Raw genomic sequence first — 20,399 nt, forward strand, 5'->3', positions numbered from 1 at the left:
TGGAGGGGGGAAAGAAGCCATTATGCTTCCTTTCCAAATCTTGTTTGTTCTCTGTAATTTTCCCTTTTTTTGTTGTTGGCAACAATTTATTACTTTGCAATAAGAAACTGAAGGAGTGGATACCCCTGTAGAGATTTTCCAAGGTAATTTAGCAATGGTCTTTTTTTTGAAGAATGAGAGGGTGAATCAAATGTGCTTAGAAGCAGATAATGAGAGGCAGATTCTGGTGGATGCTGAGGTTTTAGGGTCTGCTAAAGAAAAGGTATTCATAACCTCCCACATAGTTTACCTTATTAAATTTCTTAAGTTTTTTTTTTTTTTAATTTTTTTTTCAACGTTTTTTATTTATTTTTGGGACAGAGAGAGACAGAGCATGAACGGGGGAGGGGCAGAGAGAGAGGGAGACACAGAATCAGAAGCAGGCTCCAGGCCCCGAGCCATCAGCCCAGAGCCTGACGCGGGGCTCGAACTCACGGATCGCGAGATCGTGACCTGGCTGAAGTCGGACGCTTAACCGACTGCGCCACCCAGGCGCCCCTAAATTTCTTAAGTTTTTATAGAACTATTTCTTTCTTGAGAATGTACTCTACATTTTAAAAGCCTTAAAATTAAGACTCAAGTCACATGACCACCTGCCTATACCTTTAGGAAAATGCAACTTTTGTTTTCTAAGTAAGGAATCTGAGGCACAAACATCCCATTTCAGAATAGTAACTAAGGGGAACTCTCAGTGGTAAATTACGTAGTGCTGGGAAAAAGAACAAAAAAGGCAGACACCAAACACCTCCATTTTCCCAAGATTGATTATTAAAAAAGCGCGCCACACTGTATAGAAATCAATGTTCTCTCCCATAATTCTGTGCATCTGGGACTATAGAAATGTCACTGTCCCTGCCCCACATCTTCAAATTAACATTCTCAGGTCACAACAATAAGTCTTCCCAAAGGGGACCTTCCGGAAAAACAAGCTATTTCCTCGGCTCATATTTCCCTGGAAAAAAAAATAAAATAAAAACAAATAAAGTCTAGTGTGAACATGAGGTCAGCCAGTCCAAATCAGCAGAGAGATCCAACTGGACACGTTTCTGGAGACGTGACTACAATGGCCAGGAAAGACTGGGCTATCACTGTACAGAGCAGCAACGTGCACTCTGACTCAAGCCGAGCTTTCGTGGAACTAACTTACAGTTTTGCCATGCGGGTAAGGCAAGAATTTCTGACTTATTTCAACAGAATTCCCAGTTTGGATTCTGGCTCTGCCACTTGCCGGCTGGGTTATCAAATGAGTCAGTACATATAAAGTGCGGAGACAGTCCTACCACTCGCCAAGTGCTAGATTTTATTTACTTTTTAATGGAATGGTCAGGTCTCTATGAAGTACTTCTAAAATGTTACAATTAAAGTAATAACCTTAGGAGCTTAAGTGACTAGACTCAAGTTAGACTGGCTGCACACAGATCCCGGTCTCACAAATACAGAGTCTATAACCTTGGGTTATATAATTAGTGTTATTTAATGGTTCAAAGTCCCAGTTTCTTCAGATGGGAAGTGGGATGATAAAGAATGGTACCTATGCATCCTCCTCATATGGTTATTTTGAGAGTTGCACGAGCTGATACAGGCTCTCAGCACGATGCCTGATATATAGCAAATACCCCATCAAGATTGCTGCTCTTGTCCTAAGCACTTATGGGACTGACTGCTCCCTCGACAAGGTGTCTGATACCCTAATACATTTTCTATCTGCTTTCTTCCGACAGCAGGGGGTTAGTTAGAAAGCAGGGAAAGAAAGGCCATCTTTCCTTTAAATGGGGACCACGATAAGAGACTGCCCAATAGAGAGTGTAAGACTCAGAACGGAATCCAGAACGTTCATGTTAGGTGTGTATGGCAATCATTTGTGTTCTAGCCTGGATTCATACAGGGCTTGCTGGGCTTGCACACTGGGCAAAAAGGCAGCTACAGTAGCACTTAAGCCTTTTTCATTCATAGTTTAGGCTGAGCTCTGTGAACAAAGGCCTTTCTCACACGCATTACAAGTGCCATAACAAAATGCAACAAAGAGCTTCCTCATACGCTATCTTCTACAATCCTCTAAAAAGTGCTTCCCGCTTAAAAACAGCTTTAAACTGATGGCCATTAGAAGTGATCCCGTGTTACATTCAGCACACAGCCACCCATTCTGGTTCCTAACCTAATAAAGCTTTGGCCAGACTGATTGAGACCTGTGGTTGCAGATGACACACCTCACAATAACAAACCCAGAAACTGGAGTCTGGACAAAATCATTCTCTAAAAACACTCCAGAAGTAAGAGGCCAGCTCCATCAACATCACTGTGACAAATAATGTCGTAAAACAAACAGCTTCTTGTTTCTCAGTTTCCTCTCTACTGCAGGAAAACACCTGAATATGTAAGGAGATTGTGGGAAGTTACAAGAAAAAAGATGAGGTTGGAAAAAAATAATCTGAAATCGAGGCCATCATCTTAACCACCAGGATAACTGTCTACCTGGACCCTACTTGTAATTTGAATGTGATCACTCAAATGGCTTCCAGGTCACATCCAGAGATTCTCAATTCCTCATTACCCCTCCTGATGTCTTCTCAGCAGCACATTTTAGGACTATGCTGGAGCGATACATGGAACACTGGAAAGGGTGCATTAATTGGTAGTTAAAGGGTAAGCTACAAAAATTAACCTGGGATTCCAGAGACGTTATTTAAGAAAACAAACAAAAACAAAATAAAAGAAAATAGAGAGGAGGGGTGATGAGGAAGGGGGGGCGGAATGGAAGGAGAGAGAGAGTAAGACACTAGTACCTCCTTCTGCAGCATGCACCAGCAATCTATCCAGGAAGTATATATTGGGGAGTAAGGAGGGCATCCACCAGCAAGCCTGAAACAGGAAAAAAAAAAAAAAAAAAAAGATTAGCTATTCAAATTAACATTTACAAAGCGTTCTCTCAAGAGTTCAATAAATCTTTGTCAAAATACTCTTACCTAGAAAGTTCCCCAAGAGACAATTTTAGCTCTAATGAAACAAATATTCAGAGAGGGAAAAAAGAGCAAGCATCCCAAAAGGATTTTCCTCCCTCATATTTAGGTTTTGAAACAGCAAGTAAACAGAAATGTCAACCAATTAGGCATTTTCTAAAACATCTGAGTTTTTAATTTGTGAACAAATATAATTCTAGAACACAGCAATTATAAGCAGGGCAAGGAGACTTAAAAGCTAAGTGATGTTCAACAGAGCCTAAATATGGCAACGAATCTAAACAGTGGTGACTACGTGCTTTACTCAGATATAACCCGTAATCTCTTCCTCCCTAAAAATCTGTCAGGGACAGTAATACCCTCAACTCATTCTTTTACTACGCTCTGGGTTAAGATGTGGCAGGTGCCCTACTGGGCACAAAACAACCAGAATGTGACATGACAGGAAGTATGATAACTATGCTCGAATCTCCACACAGCTATCTATTTGATACCTTGTTTGAAAACAGTGACACGTCTAACGGCATATGGCGCCAGGCACTGCACTGGGACTGTCCTGACTTAAAGAAAGAGGCAAAACTCCTGCCCAATGCGGTCGTTACTCGGTGTCCAGAAGCTGGAAATCGGTGGTGTCCACCACCGTACCCCCATCCACCTTCCCAACCAACGCAGTGAAAGGTTAAAAAACTTCCCATGAAAAAAAAGAAAGAAACTTTCTATGGACCAAATCTCCTACTTTTCTTTCTTTAAAACTTCCTTTTTCCATGAAGTCCCTAGGAAAGAAACTTACTTTCTCCATGAAGCCCCTACAAGCTGCCACTCAACCCCTGACATAACCTTTGTAAGTTTCATTAAAAGGAAGATAAAGACTTCAAATAAAGGAAAGATATGGAAATAGAGTCATTTGATCACAATCCCACCTTTTCAGAAGAGGACCTAAACTACAGGGAAGGGAATATTATCTGTAAGTACTTGAGAGATATTCTAACAGAGGATATGAGACGGCTGCTTATAATAAAACATACATTGATGCCACCGCTGGCACATGGGGCATACAGGGAAAAGATTTAGGAAACCTAGTAACGGCATCAACTGTACTTTTCCTCCCCAAATTTCTCCCTGGACTGCTCTGCCGGGCAGACATACAGGCAGCCAACTACTAGAATAAGAAATGCAGGGCACTTACCCACAGTTGTTGACAGCCATAAGATTAGAGACAAGCACAAAGGGATAGGTCAACATACTGGCAAAAAACTGTGAAGTGGTAAAAAGACAGCTAAGTTATTAGGTCATTCTGAATCTTTATTCTCTTCCTTCCTCTCCCTTAAAGCCCTAGCGCCACTGTGGGCAACACTCCACCACTAGCTTTGCTTTCTCAGTAGCTCACATTTTTGAGCCTGGAGATGCTTCCTCCTCTTAACATACCGATACATCCAACACTTTAACAAAAGGCCAGAAGGCATCTCGTACCGTGACAGAGTCCTCCTTCAAATAAAACTGAATTACATTATTTAAGAGAAAAAGTAAATGCAATCAAATACAATGAAGCATTTCAAAACACCCCTGAAGAAAGTAAGAAAACATGAGGTCCTTCCAAAAATGATGGAAGTTACTTCAGAAGTCAACTACTGGAAAACTCCACAGACTCAAGAGGGTGAAGTTGTCCGGTACAGGATCAGGGGGGTGCCGCGAGCAGCAGGCCTGAGACTTGGGGGCACGGTGGCATAGACCAAACTATGTGGGCTTGTTAATGACGCTCTTGTGACAAGGGGACCCTGGGTCATTCTCACCTCTGAGAAACATTAATGAACTTGAGAGACATTCCTGTGAGACATCTGTGATGACACGACCCAGATGAAATTGAAAAGAAAACAAAACACAACTAGAAGGTTAAGGGGGTTTTAAAAAACTCACTCCTGTGACAGCTTGGGAATAACTCTTCATTTCACTCATGGTGGAAACCTAAAACAGGAATAAAGCCTTTTCAGAATAAGAAAATTAAGATGATGCTAACAGCTAACTGTCCCCACTCATAATATATTCGATCTCTAAATTTTTAGTTTCTTTGACAGCCTAAAAATTAATTTTGAGATGAAAACATAAAATACTGATTGTGACCATAAAAAGGCAGTGAACTAAATCATCAACTTGATTCAACATTAAGAGACAAATTTGCATTAGACTACGATGGCTTAGGAACAAATGTGATAGACCCAGGATTTAAAAAAAAAAAAGAAAAAAAAAGTAACCTTTTCTGATGTCCTAGAAATCCAATCCCTGGAAACTACATTTGTGGTACACCTGAGGGACAAGTTACTACCTCTACATACACCCAGCTGTGCACCAGATGCTGCAGAGACAAGTCTCCGTACTCTAGAAGTGGACAGCGTGGATTCAGTCCTCCCTCTGTGTGTGTTCTATTTCCCACTATGCTATGGGGCTGCCAGTGCACAAAGAGGCCCGCAGCTTCCAGGAAAGGCTAATTCTCAAAACTTCCCAGGCTGAGGTTTCTAAAAAGCCCAAACCAGGAGTCCCATTAACACTTCAGATTAGATGAAACACCATTAATATGCTATAAAACTGTCCTGCTTTGCACTGCCCTCCAAAATTATGTACCAATACAGATGTGATCTCCTTGCAGCACACAGACAGGGCTAGATTTCTTAGGCTGACTCAGCCATACCCTAAGGACTTTTTAGGTGCATCTTTTCATGGTAAATAGCATAGGTCACTCCATCAGCCTTTGAAAAGTTGACTGATAATGTTTAGCTATATAATGATGAGTCTGGCACGTAATAAAGTGCCACCTTACTTTATTTTTTTTTTTTTTTTTTTTTTAAGCAGGCTCCATGCCAAATGTGAGGCTTGAACTCAAAACCCCAAGTCACATGCTGTACAGACTAAGCCAGCCAGGTGACCCACCACCTTACTTTAAAGCTACCCAAGCTGCCCAGTGAAAACAATAAAGTCAGCACCAGCACATCTCATCAAGATCACAACCTACCCCACTGTCCAGTGCATAGGTATTGACGAGGTAGGCCAGTGAGTTACAGAGCCACAAAGAAATGATGTCACCTAGGAGGCGAGGAATAAGACCCCTACATGAAAAACAATAAAAATAAGAGCCAAAAAATGTGATCAGTAAAAAGATAATCCACTCAATACAAACACTTCTCAAAGACAGATTTTAAAGTCTTCTAGAGAACTGAAAAGACACTGACCGCCAGAATCTAGTCCTAACTAGTTCATTCTACGTAATGTAACTATACTATAGGCTAATCTCTAATGACTTTCCCATTTTCCCTTTTTTTTTTTTTTTAAAGGAGGCTCCACGCTGGGCATGGAGCCCAACACAGGGCTTGAACTCACAACCCTGAGATCAAGACCTGAGCTGAGATCAAGACTGAGACACTTAATGGACTGAGCCACCCAAGCAACCCAATTTCCGTTTTTCAAATGCAGACCAGCTATACATCCTGGAGCTCTGGCCAATGGTTCATCTTACTATCAATAACTATAAGCAAGAGGGGACAAAAATGTGCCTGCTTCAGAGAAGAGACTTAAATATAGTTTTGGCTTGGGAATGCAAGCTGCTGCAGCCACTCTGGAAAACAGTATGGAGGTTCCTCAAGAAACTAAAAATAGAACTACCCTACGACCCAGCAACTGCACTACTAGGTATTTATCCAAAGAATACAGGTGTGCTGTTTCGAAGGGACACATGCACCCTAATGTTTATAGCAGCACTAACAACAATAGCCAAAGTACGGAAAGAGCCCAAATGTCCATCGATGGATGAATGGATAAAGATGATGCGGGATATATATACAATGGAGTATTACTCGGCAATCAAAAAGAATGAAATCTTGCCATTTGCAACTATGTGGATGGAACTGGAGGGTATTATGCTAAGTGAAATTAGTCAGTCAGAGAAAGACAAAAATCATATGAGTTCACTCATATGAGGACTTTAAGAGACAAAACAGATGAACAGAAGGGAAGGGAAACAAAAATAATATAAAAACAGGGAGGGGGACAAAACAGAAGAGACTCCTAAATATGGAGAACAAACTGAGAGTTACTGGAGGGGTTGTGGGAGGGGGCACTAAGGAATCTACTCCTGAAATCATTGGTGCACTATATGCTAACTAATTTGGATATAATTAAAAAAAAAAAAGAATGTATGGGCGCCTGGGTGGCTCAGTCGGTTAAGCGTCTGACTTCAGCTCAGGTCACGATCTTGTGGTCCATGAGTTTGAGCCCCGCATCGGGCTCTGTGCTGACAGTTCAGAGCCTGGAGCCTGCTTCAGATTCTGTGTCTCCCTCTCCCTCTGACCCTCCCGCTTCATGCTGTCTCTCTCTGTCTCAAAAATAAATAAACGTTAAAAAAAAATAATAAAAAAGAATGCATAATAAGTGATTAGGAATAAAAAACATGTAAATCATAATAAATGAATAATAATTTTAAAAATACATATAATTTTGGCTAAGGTATTTGATACTTCAATTTGACAGGGCCAAAAATGGCTACAAAATCACAAAACAAAACAAGAATGGCCCAGAGATAGATGAGGGATATCAAAAAACACATTCCCAGGGCCTGGGTGACCTAGGTGAGGCAGTATGCAATTGCAGGACGAACATTACCCCACAGACTGAAGACCGGGGTTCAAATGCCACTTCCACTACCTATCAGCTACGTGACCGGCAGCAAATGAAATTCCCAGAGCATCAACTTTTTTTCACCTCTATAATGAGAATAATAGTAACTACCCTGCCTATCTCCCAGGCGATTTGTTTGGTTTTACTTTTTTTTTTTTTCTTTAAAGTAGGCTCCGTGCCCAACGTGGGGCTTGGAACTCACAACCTTGAACTCAAGAGTCGTGTGCTCCACCACCTGAGGCAGTCAGGCGCCCCTCTCCCAGACTAGGACGCTCAAATAAAATCAGTGACATGGAAAGCCTCTGAAAATGAAAAAGGACCATTTACAGTTTCTGTTGTTAACAGAAGAATGACAGTAGTAGTCTAAGTTCTTCTAAAGGAAATTCAAGGGAACGGATATAGCCTTGCAAAAACATGTTACTCACAGGATAAGGAAGATACATGTTAGGTAATTCTCCCATTTTTCAAAAATTATGTTTCCCTAGTTTATCAACTGTACATCATTAGGAACTTATTATAAAGGTACAAACTTGGAATAAATTTATTTGTTAAAACAAAATGAAAAAATCCCCCAAACAAAAAACAAAACCCTCTAATTTCCAGTGTTTTAGATGTCTGGAAGTAAAAGTTTGGGATCTTTACAAGAGAATTTAAGTCAGAGGGACCTTAATAGAGTTTAACATGAAGTAAACCCAGAGAGTACATTTTCTCCAGGGATTAAACAGTCATGTCCTTATTTTCATTAAAGCTTTCCATTCCCACAAATAATCACACACAAATCAACAATTTACTCACGCAAAAAATCCTAGGATGCCTTCTTCACGATAGATGGTTACTATGGAGTCATAAAGTCCACTAACGTACAGAAGATGGAAAGGCAAAAATACATGAAGATTATTTTGGAGCTACTAAAGAAAACGTTCAATTATCACTTTTGACAAGGTCAAATTTATATCCCACCCCCTTTTCTGCCACCCTCACTCTGTAAAGACAGTTGAACTTGGGACAGGTGTGGAGATATTACTACCTAGTTACATGGAGTCAGGGTGAATTTTGGCTTTAGTGTCTCTGCAACTTACTCTGAGATCTTGGGTAGCTTCTTAAACGTGCCCAGGCCATTTTCTTCTATTTTCCCTTTTCTGTGTGTGTGCATATCAAATGATATATCAACTTGATCAAAATGATATATCTTGTCTCCCTCTCTCTCTCTGTTCCTCCCCTGCTCGCACTTTGTCTCTCTCTCTCTCAAAAATAAAGATTAAAAAAAAAAAAAATGTAAAGCACTTCAACTGATCTCCTTGAATCCTTGGAAATAAAAACACTTACCAGTACTTGGATTCTCTGCCGATGAACTGTACCATAGATCTCAGAGTGATCACTGCAGAACACAGAGAAAAGATTTTTAAAACTACGTCGACATAAATTTTGATAGCCCTGAAAAAGAAAAAAAGTTTTTTCCACCTAAAGACACTTTGCTCTCTGGGTAAACTGGATAAGTGCCAAAGCAAGTAAGCAAACAAAAAACAAAAAACACACAGGCAAGGCACTTAAGTGAACTCCCACATCAATCTGTCTAAGCAATTGGAGAGGAGAGATCATGCTCTAAAAAGTCAGGTCACAAATCAGATTTCAGTTACCAAGTGCAAACATACCGTGGAAGGGATGTGTGATGAGGGTAGCAGCAGAACGAGCCATCATCTCTCGAGTTGTCTAGAAACAATCAACACACACTTCTGAGATCTAAATAAATGACATTCAAATTCCTGTGAGAAGTAATGTGGGCAACAGGGCCCTCCTGCCCTGAACGTGATACTGTAACACACTGTCATCATCTCAGACCGCTCAGTCGTGGATTTCAACGTTCTGTTGGGGTTACTTCTCAAAACTGATGTGCAAAGCAGATTTCGGTTATCTTCTCGATTTTACAGATTGGGGGACAAAAAAAAGGCAAAAAGACAGGGAGGGTCACTAGCAAACGGTAACCAAGCTGGAAGAAAACTGTGAGGCCTGTGTTTTAGATTTTGAAGTCACTTTCTCACTGTGAGTGATTTCACACTCTGAAATCTACATTATTCAAATGTCAGGCTCTAGTTAATCTGTACCAACACAACAACTCTGATTTGTTTTTCCACCACAACCATGTAACTGCAATATCTCAGAAATGCTATTTATCCTAGTTTATCTTTCTTGTCCAGGACTCTGCAAAGAAGTAGCAAAGAAAATTAAATTACAATACTTGGAGGTAGGTTGTAAATACACCAGGTCATTCGTTTATGCATTTAAACATTATCTTCAGTTATTTAGTTAAGACAGCCCTCATGGTATGGTAGTCCTGAGAAGAGCCTGTGGGACAGGATGGGCCAACTGAAGTTAAGAAAATACAAAATGTATATTAATACATGTTCCTCTATTTTTTAATAAAAGTAGAAACTTTATGGAAACAAAGTTGATTCATCTGATAGCTACACTTGTAGTAAGATTTGCTTTGGAATATATATTTTATTTATTATTTAAAACTAATTTCTTCCATTTATTTGAAAGAGAGAGATCATGTACATGTGGGAGTAGAGGAGAGGCAGAGGGAGGGAGAGTGGGGGGGTGGTGAGAGGGGTGGAAAGGGAGAGAGGGAGAGGGAGAGAGACAGAGAGAGAGGGAGGGAGAGAATGAATCCCAAGCAGGCTTCATGCTCAGCACAGAGCCTGACATGGGGCTCAATCCCTGGGATCCCTGGGATCATGATCTGAGCTGAAATCAAGAGATGGAAGTTCAACTGACAGAGCCACCCAGGTGCCCCTGGAATATATATTTTAGAAAGCAGCATTTGGGGCACCTGGGTGGCTCAGTCAGTTAAGCGTCTGACTTCAGCTCAGGTCATGATCTCGCGATTCGTGGGTTTGAGTCCCACGTTGGGCTCTGTGCTGACAGCTCAGAGCCTGGAGCCTGCTTTAGATTCTGTGTCTCCCTCTCTATCTGCCCCTCCTCTGCTCTCGCTCTGTCTCTCAAAAATAAATAAACGTTAAAAAAAATTTTTTTTAAAAAGAAAGCAGCATTTACGAGAAAATTGCAACCTCACTAAAAACAATTAGACAATGTGAAGACTAAGAAATCAAAGAGTACTTTTGAAAGCCATAAATATTAAGTCAGGTATGAAACAAACTCCTAAGGTAGGAGATGGGAAGAGGAAAATGGGTGTGAGGAACAATCCCCTAAGTCAGAATAACATTGTAAAAACTTTTACAGATAGAGGGGCATCTGGGGGCTCAGTCCATTGAGGACTTTGGCTCAGGTCATGATCTCATGGCTTGTGAGTTTAAGCCCCACATCAGGCTCTATGCTGACAGCTCAGAGCCTGGAGCCTGCTTCAGATTCTGTCTCTGTCTCTCTCTCTGCCTCCCCCCCCCACCCCCCCGCCCCCGTTCACTCTCTCTCTCTCTCAAATGTAAATAAACATTAAAAAAAAAAAAATGCTTTTCCAGAGAGATGGATAATATCCAATTCACAAAGGACCTGGCCACTAATTTAACACTGTGCCAGATGTTTACAACTCCATTAGAAAACTTTCAGGGAAAACCTCTTCAATTTTAAAGATGAGATGACCACAAAATTAGTTTCCTTCAAAGGCATGCAATCCAAATAGCTTTTTTTTTTCTTTTTTATGATATCTATATAGAAAAGCCCAAATTAAATTGAAGGTCTGATTTCATTTGGAACAAACGCTGAACACACAGGCCTGATGATCCTAATTCCACAAAATGCCACACTGCATACACTGTGATTTTGGGAAATAGCACAGGACATAATTTGTCTCTTACCTCTTTGATAACTTGGTCGAAGGAAGGTGTGACTTCTTTTTGTACATTCCCAGGGCCTAAATCCTGGAAATCAATACGAAAGACAGATATCTTGAAGGTTTTCTTTCTTTCTCTTACTTTCTTTCTCTTTCTTTCTTTCTTTTTCTTTCTTTCCTTCCTTCCTTCTTTCTCTCTTTCTTTCTTTCTCTCTTTCTGTTTCTAATTTTTTTAAAGATTTTTTTTTAAGTAGTCTCTACATACCACACGGGGCTTCAACCTACAGCCTCAAGGTTAAGAGTTACATGTTCCACCAAATGAGCCAGCTAGGTGCCCCTATCTTGATGGTTTTAAATAAAACTGTTCCAACACCTGGCCACTCTGTACACCAACGCTCACTGAGATGAAAGGAAAACTGACTGCTTGTCCCTTCTCCTAAAGAGGACCAAAGAGCAATAATAACCTGCAAGGGAAATGGACCACCCATGCATACAAATAGGCTCCAACATACCTCAACCTTGTCACATTCCTGGTAATGCTACAAAGGAAAGGAAAAGAAAAGAAAGGATGATTAGGGCTGTCACAGTGTCATTGAGAGAGGACATAAAATGAAAGTAAAACAGTTTCTGGGCTTTTTTTGCTGTTGAATATCTCCAATAATTTCTATTTCTATTATCAGTTGGAAGTAAGTGTCTCTAAGATATCTTATTACTAAGTTTAACATATTGGCCAGCTAGAGGAACAGGCAAATGCTCATGAAAACTCTCATCTAAGAGAAGAAATGGGTGCCTGGATGGCTCAGTCAGTTAATCATCTGACTCTTAATCTCAGCTCAGGTCTTGATCTCAGGGTTGTGAGTTCAAGCCTCAGTGTGGGGCCTACTCAAAAAAAATTTTTTTTTTTTTTTTTATTTTTTTTCAACATTTTTTATTTTATTTTTGGGACAGAGAGAGACAGAGCATGAACGGGGGAGGGGCAGAGAGAGAGGGAGACACAGAATCGGAAACAGGCTCCAGGCTCCGAGCCATCAGCCCAGAGCCTGACGCGGGGCTCGAACTCACGGACCGCGAGATCGTGACCTGGCTGAAGTCGGACGCTTAACCGACTGCGCCACCCAGGCGCCCCAAAAAAATTTTTTTTAAATAAATAAGTAAGTAAGTAAATAAATAGATAGATAAATGAAACAGGACAACAAACCAAAACAGAAACCCAAGGGCATTATTTACTAAACATACACGTTTAGCAGAAATAAACTGGTATAAACATACCCTAGGCCTAAGGTTATGGAAAAAGCCTCATGGCTTTTTCATGAAAAAGCAGAACCAATACCAAACAACCCAATTAAAAAATGGGCAGAGAATATGAATATACATTGTTCCACACAAGATATACAGATGGCCAACAGGCAAATGAAAAGATTCTCAACATCACTCATCAGCAGGGAAATGCAAACCAAAATCACAATGAGATACCACCTCACATCAGTTATATTGGCTGTCAACAAAGAGAAATAACAGGTGTTAGAGATGATGTGGAGAAAAATGACCTGATTCTGTTGGTGGGAACATCAACTAAGGCAGCCACTGTGGACAACAGTATGGACACTCCTCAAAAAGTTAAGAATAGAACTATCGGGGGTGCCTGGCCGGCTCAGTTGGTAGAGGATGAGACTCTTGATCTCAGGGTTGTGAGTTCAAGCCCCATGTTAGGGATAGAGATTAGTTAATAAAAAAAACTTTTTTAAAGAACTACCATAGAAATCCAGCTATTTTACTTCTGGATTATCTGAAGAAGATGAACACTAAATTGAAAAGATATACGCACCCTGACGTTTATAGCAGCATTATTTACAGTAGCCAAGATATAAAAACCTAAATGGCCATCGATGGATGAATGGATAAGGAAATTGTGGTATATGTACATAATAGAGTATATTGCTCAGCCATAAAAAAGAATGAATCTTGTCATTTGAGACATGGATGGACCTTCAGGGTACTAAGTTAAGTGAAATAAGTCAGAAAGAGAAAGACAAAAACTGCATTTCACTCACATGTGGAATTTAAACAAACAAACCAAACCAATTCATAGACACGAAGAACAGGTTACCAGAAGGGAAGGGGGATGGAAGATGAGTGAAATGGGCAAATGGGGTCAAATGTATGGTGATGGATGGTAACCAGACGATCACTCTGTAATGAACACAGATGTCGAATTATAATTTTGTACACCTGAAACATACGTTTTGTACCAATTTTATCTCACTTAAAAAAAAAGAAAGTAGTACCAATATCAAATTAGGGCAAGGCTCTTTTCTTCACTGCACAAAAGAACAGAGAATTGGTGCCAAGTCTGAAGAGCTAAAATCGCTTCACTTTTCCTTTTGTATCTGACTGTTTCTAAAACAGGCAAGAGAAGATTTTGTTCTCTTTTAGAGAACTTGAACACTGCCAAGGCTCAGACTAGATTGGAAGAGGAAATATTATTTGTGGGATACTTCAGAAATAGAAGATGGGCTAGGTGAAATAAAAGAACCAGACAATTGAGTCACTAGTTATACCAGATTAAAAAAACAGACAATACTTCCTATTAAAAAAAGATTTAAAAGAAAAATCAGAAGAAAGGGAGTAAATGTTAAGATTAAGCAATATGATGTTTTCAGGTCAAATTCCAAGTCTTTAGTTAAGAGTAATTCTAATGGTTTCAGGCGTATTTTAAAATTCTCACTCATGGGGCACCTGGGTGGCTCAGTCGGTTAAGCGTCTGACTTCGGCTCAGGTCATGATCTCACGGTTCGTGGGTTCAAGCCCCGCATTGGGCTCTGTGCTGACAGCTCAGAGCCTGGAGCCTGTTTCAGATTCTGTGTCTCCCTCTCTCTCTGCCTCTCCCCTGTTCATACTCTGTCTCTGTCTCAAAAATAAATAAACATTAAAAAAAATAAATTAAAAAAAATAAATAAATAAAATAAAATTCTCACTCATTTCTAGGGGCGCCTGGGTGGTTCAGTCAGTTATGTGTCCGACTTCGGCTCAGGTCATGATCTCACGGTTTGTGAGTTCAAGCCCTGCGTCCGGCTCTCTGCTGTCAGGGAAGAGCCCACTTGGGATTCTCTGTCCCCTTCTCTCTGCCCTTCCTCTGCTCTTTCTCAAAAATAAAGAAACTTAAAATAAAAATTTCCTCCTGTCCTTTCTATACTATTCTGAACAGAATTTAATTTCATTCTGGTTCAAATATACAGAACTCTTTCTTATAAAAGGCCCAGTTTCACCAACCCTGAACTGGTCTCTCTTCCTGATTGTATGGAGCTGCTTTTGATACTAAGTGTAGTACCAATCCCCTGTTATATTTCATTTGGCTACATGTGAAACATACATTCAGGGTACCTGATTACCGGGAGTTTATTACTTTCTGGAACATACAGGACCTTGTTCTCAAGTAGTACTTTCACTTTTGCTCTAAGTCTACACATGAAGCCCACTAGAGGACAGCTGTCTTTCCATATGTAAATCTCACTTGGGTAAAGGCAATACTTTCACTGAGCCCGGGGGAGGGTGTGGCTGGGAATGAAACACTAGTAATCAATCCACCAAAAATACCTGCCCATTAGGACTCCATTACTCTCACCCACGGGCTACCCACACTTTTCCACATTCAGCCCACAGGCATGACAACAAGAATAAGTATAAGGTGGAGCGCCTGGCTGGCTCAGTGGGTAGACCATGTAACTCTTCATCTTGGGGTCATGAGTTCAAGCCCCACAATGGGAGTGGAGCTTACTTAAAAACATAACAAAAGAATAAGTGTAAAGAATAATAAAGTGGCTAAAGGGTGAAACAGCTTCCATGTGAGGAATCTACTGAAAACCTTTCCAACTCAAAAATCAATGAAGGGTGAAGAGAATTTAAAATTGAAGCCAATTAGCATTCATACATGAAATTTAAGGAACAAAACAAATGGGTGCACCTGGGTGGCTCAGTTGGTTAAGCATCCGACTGTAGCTCAGGTCACAAACTCATGGTTCACGAGTTCAAGCCCCACACTGGGTTCTGTGCTAACAGCTCAGAGCCTGGAGCCTGCTTCGCCTGTGTCTCCCTCTCTCTCTCTCTCTCTCTCTCTCTCTGCCCCTCCCCTGCTCGTACTGTCTCTCTCTCTCAAAAATAAATAAAACATTAAAAAAAAATGATCATGGGGGGAAAAAAAAGAGGCAAACCAGGAAACAGACTCTTTACAGAGAACACACTGATAGATACTAGAGGGGAGGTGGGCGGGGTGGGGGATGGGTGAAATAGGTGATGGGGACTAAGGGGGGGCACTTGTGATAAGCAGAGGGCAATTTAAGGAAGTGTTGAATCACTACACCGTACACCCAAAACTAATATTACACTGTATGTTAACTAATTGGAATTTAAATAAAAACTTTAAAAAAAATGAAATCGAAGCCAATTAGATCACGAAACTAACAAAATCAAGACATGGTCATCAGATGATAAAACATTAGAACTGGGGTAATGTGAAAGCCTACAAAAGTAAATGAAGGATTGTGCCCAGTACTATTTAAAAAGCAGTTAGTGGGGCGTCTGGGTGGCTCAGCTGGTTAAGTGTCAGACTTCAGATCTCTGGCTTTCTTAAAATCAAATGCTTCAGATACAGATAGCCAAAGTTCCACCTCTCACCTCTTCCCCTACTTCCCCAAAATTTCTACAGCCCTGCAGTTGACATGGACCTTGGTGGTTAAAAAAATTTTTTTTTAATTTATTTAACATTAACACATTTGCAGAAACAGTGCACAAAATATAAATGATGGAATAAATAATCACATGACAAATATCCACATAGCCATGATCCAGGTCAAGGAAAATCATTTCCATTACCCCCAAATGTCATGCATGGTCCCTTTTCCCTTCCCTCTTCCCACAAATAACCACTATCCTGACTTTTATGTTTATCTTGCTAAGTTTTTTAAGAAAATAAGTTTGTGGGGCACTTGGCTGGCTCAACAGGTAGAGCATGCGACTCCTGATCTCAGGGTTGTGAGTTTAAGACCCACATTGGGCACACAGCTTACTTTAAAATATAAATCAATAAAAAAACCTTTTAAACATAAATACATAAAAAATAAGTTTGTAACAGAAAACATTTTACTAGGGGTAATGATAAGAAAAAAATAACTTCAGAAAAAAATATGTATGTTTTATTCAGCCTCCTTCCTCCTTCAAAGAAATCAAATGAGCTATGCAGGAGATCGAATAATTGCATTCATTTTCTTCTCAGAATGACGGATTCACAGGACGAAGGTTGTGTAGATCAAAGTCAAATGCTTCATTTTATACAAATTCCCCTTGCGTCCCAGGAAAGAATTAAGAATGGGTATTTGGGGGCACCTGCGTGGCTCAGTCGGTTAAGTGTCTGACTCATGACACTGGCTCAGGTCATGATCTCACAGTTTGTGAGATGGATCCCTGCGTTGGCTCAGCTGACAGCTCCAAGCCTGCTTGCCTGCTTGGGATTCATATTCTCTCTCTCTCTCTCTCACTCTCTCTCGGCTGACAGCTCTGAGCCTGCTTGGGATTCTCTCTCTCTCTCTCTCTCTCTCTCTCTCTCTCTCCCTCCCTCCCTCCCTCCCCCACTTGTGCATACATTCTCTCTTTCTCAAAAATAAATAAATTTTTAAAAAGAAAAAAAAAATGGATATTTGAAGAAAATGTTTTCAAGAGGAAGAAAGATCACGGTCATAAATATATCTTTAAAACTGCTCTTGGGGCACCTGGGTGGCTCAGTCAGTTGAGCATCCAACTTCAGTTCACGTCATGATCTCCTTGTTCTTGAGTTCAAGCCCTGCATTGGGCTCACTGCTGTCAGCCTGTCAGCACAGAGCCTGCTTTGGATCCTCTACCCGCCTCTCTCTGTCCCTCCCTCAGTTGTGTTCTCCCCCCAAAAGTAAACAATTACTAAAAAAAACAAAAAGCAAAAATAACCCTGCTTTTGGTCAGTAGAACAAACTGCATAAAAGGTAATCTAAATCTTTGGGAAGATGAACTGATGTTCTTACCTGTAAAACTTTACCATGGACCACGGTCCCAAGGACTCCTGAGCACAGTCTTGGAGTTAAGCCTGTGAACAACCCACGCTTCCCGTCAATGCTGGCGATGTGCTGAGCTAAGAACACAAGTCAGAGATTTAAATTCCAGCTGAAAGAAATAGTTACATAGAAATTTCATGTCAACAGGCTTTCTATATCTTCTTTCCATACCTCCTGCCTACCTATCATCATCCTCAATGTCCTCCAATTCCAAATAAATCAAAAACACTTACCATAACAAAACAGACCAGGAAGCTGACATACTTGCCGCCCAAAAATATTTCGTCCTATTGTTGGAGGAAGAGGCTCATATCCCACCTTTAAAAACAATAGGATGTATCAATACTAAGCAATATTCCCCAAAATACCTTGGTTGTAAAGTTATAATTTTTAACCTCAGTTAAAATACAGCATATGTTTTCCGAGGCAATGATGAAGTATCATCCTTGTCAGTTTCTTATTCCCTCAACTGATAACACTAGTTTCAATGAACTCCAAGCTTCCTTTTGTTTGGTTCAAATTCCACAAAGTAAGCCATGTAGCTGAGCTGGACTAGTATCAAATTGAAAACAGAGTAAGGGAACTTTTGTGTTAGGAAAGCTACAGTTTACTGAGGCTCAAAAATATTTTCTAAAGAAAATCTAACACATTTTAAATAAAGTAATCTCCATGCCCAACGTGGGGCTTAAACTCACAACTGGGAGATCAAGAGTTGCATGCTATACCAACTAAGCCAGCTATGCTCTCCAAACACATTTTTTATATTTGGACAAAACAGAAGACTAAGCCAGTATCCACTATGGATTTGGCTATCAAGATGAAACACTCAAAAGGCAAATGCAGATACGGTTGGATAAGTCATGTGGGAAATGATTATAAGCTAAATCCATGTTAAACAAGCTGATTGTCGTTAATAATCTAATGAAGACCATTTTAGAGTTAATGATTATCATTTTATTTCTACAATATATTCAGCATTCTTAGTGCTAAAGAGAAAGTTGAGAGAATGAATGCCATAGGACTTGGTTTTGACTCGTTATTGCCGTGATTCTTAACCTGTTCAATTAACTCCTGACTGAGCTCCCTCAAAGTGCTACCATACAACTATTTTTAAAACAGTATTCGGGGGGCACCTGGGTGGCTCAGTCAGCTAAGCATCTGACTTCAGCTCAGGTCATGATCTCGTGGTTCACAGGTTCCAGCCTCGCATCAGACTCTATGCTGACGGTGCAGAGTCTGCTTGGGATTCTCCCTCTCTCTCTCTCTCTCCCTCTCTCCCTGCTCCTTTCCCACTGTCTCTCAAAATAAATAAATAAACTAAAAAAATAAATAAATAAAGCTGAGTATTTGGAAATTTCACCAAAACCCTTAAAGACACTTGGCAACACACAGAAGTTAAGTAATCAGGGCTGAGGATATTAAAATTTTTGAGACAAGAGCTCTAGACGTCACTAAAAAAACACTGTCTCCTGAAGAAGTACTGAGCTCATAGCAGATTTACTGCAAAATGTCATCTCAAGACACTATTTAGCTACAAATGTGCCAATTCTGTTTTAGATGTCATAGCACATTTCAATCAAAATCTTTGTTCTTAGTTAAAATAATTTACTTTATAATAGCCTTTTACGTACGGAATCTGAATCCACATGGGTCAGCCAAGCAACACATAATACGGAGTAGCATCAACTCAATAGTAAGAAATGTGGCCCTCCTTAGGGTCTTGCATGTTTCTGACAGAAAGGCAGATGGCAAGGACAGGGGTTCTAATCACTGCTCCCTTCCTTGGAATAATGCATGACATAATTATGTCAACTCTCAACAAGAGTTTAAAAAAATGAATGACATGCCCATCACAGAGAATTCTAGAAAGGCAACTGAAAACACTATCAAATAGTGTACCATCAGTTAAAACCTGGGTTACTTGCCTGCGAATGTAAAATGTCACTTAAGGATTATTTCACAGTAGATTAGCAACTAACATATATGCTTCAACTCTTTCATCTGAACTATTCCAAGCTCAGACAGATGTGGTTTCCACTGTCATGAGTCACAAGGGCTGCTCTTGGGAGAGCGCTCAGTGAGCTCAGTGAATCCTCTCACTTCTGAATGAGCTCCTTGTGTTTACCTGGGTATCTGGTGCTAAATCTCAGAAGAGTAACAGTAGCAAAGAAAAAAGAAGAAAAAAAACGCTAATCAAGTGTTGGCTCCCCTTTAATATCAAATTTGTCTTTAATATATTTAATGTCTTGCGTTCGGGCCGGGGGAGGAGGTGAATGCTAATTTCAGAGGGGTATGCAGGGAGGGTTGGGAAGCTCTTGGTGGCAACTGGCCAGTATCAACCTCAGGGATGAAAAAACAAAGTTCACCGGGCAGTGCAGGACGGCAGTTGGCTATGGGGAAAGGATCGGGCCTCCCCGCCTTCCCCAGGAAGGAAGCGAGACCTGGGGAAGGCCCATGGGCAGTGGAAGAGGCGCGGGCAGTGGAAGCTGTCCCTGCGGGGAAGGAAGGGACAGCAGGGAAAAAGCAGCATCTCAGGGGACTGAAGGCCGGGAAGGCTGGAGCCGATCGCCAAGCGCGGAGGGCAGCGGCGACTAAACAAGGCGCCGGGCGGGGAAAGGGATGGCGACGACTCATACCTGGATGAGCACCTTCACGTACATGAGCGGCTGGGACAGGATGGTGAGGCCGGAGCCCAGGAGCACCTGACTGGCTGCGTCCGCCATGATGGCACCCGCGGACGGACAGACAGACCAAGCCACCAAGCGACCGAGCCGCTCCCGTATCACGTGCCAGGGCCGCCGGCTTCACTGGCCCGCCCGCGGCGCGCGCACACACGCACGCACCGGCGCGCGCCTCTCCGACCAGTCCCCGCCCACC

General features: G+C 41.1%; 1 protein-coding gene across 2 annotated transcripts; it reads right to left on the minus strand.

The window, feature by feature from the left end:
* Positions 1 to 785: 785 nt before the first annotated feature.
* MTCH2 (mitochondrial carrier 2) lies at positions 786 to 20,349 on the minus strand. 2 transcript variants are annotated; one of them, XM_058688984.1, is made up of 13 exons: positions 20,159 to 20,348; positions 17,756 to 17,840; positions 17,493 to 17,599; positions 11,958 to 11,984; positions 11,471 to 11,533; positions 9,311 to 9,368; positions 8,985 to 9,036; positions 8,454 to 8,513; positions 6,001 to 6,094; positions 4,911 to 4,958; positions 4,183 to 4,250; positions 2,823 to 2,898; positions 786 to 991 (listed from the first exon to the last, which is right to left on the minus strand). In XM_058688984.1, the coding sequence occupies exons 1-13, from the start codon at positions 20,243 to 20,245 to the stop codon at positions 905 to 907; spliced, it is 912 nt and encodes a 303-aa protein (XP_058544967.1). In that variant the 5' UTR covers positions 20,246 to 20,348; the 3' UTR covers positions 786 to 904. The 2 variants fall into 2 exon arrangements, with proteins under 2 accessions (XP_058544967.1, XP_058544968.1); XM_058688985.1 differs by lacking the exon at positions 11,958 to 11,984 and having other exon boundaries at positions 20,159 to 20,349.
* Between the last annotated feature and the right edge of the window lie 50 nt (positions 20,350 to 20,399).

This window comes from Neofelis nebulosa, chromosome 10 (assembly GCF_028018385.1).
Source record: "Neofelis nebulosa isolate mNeoNeb1 chromosome 10, mNeoNeb1.pri, whole genome shotgun sequence".
Classification (NCBI taxonomy): Eukaryota; Metazoa; Chordata; class Mammalia; order Carnivora; family Felidae; genus Neofelis; species Neofelis nebulosa.

What these genes read in the sequence shown, in the direction of transcription:
- MTCH2 (XM_058688984.1), bottom strand. Translation starts at nt 20,245, where the DNA reads ATGGCGGACGCAGCCAGTCAGGTGCTCCTGGGCTCCGGCCTCACCATC. An exon ending in GGCATCCTAGGATTTTTTGC is followed by an intron (nt 6,095 to 8,453) that starts GTGAGTAAATTG and finishes TTTTTCATGTAG; the next exon opens with GGGTCTTATTCCTCGCCTCC. An exon ending in CCTATGCACTGGACAGTGGG is followed by an intron (nt 4,959 to 6,000) that starts GTAGGTTGTGAT and finishes TTCCTGTTTTAG; the next exon opens with GTTTCCACCATGAGTGAAAT.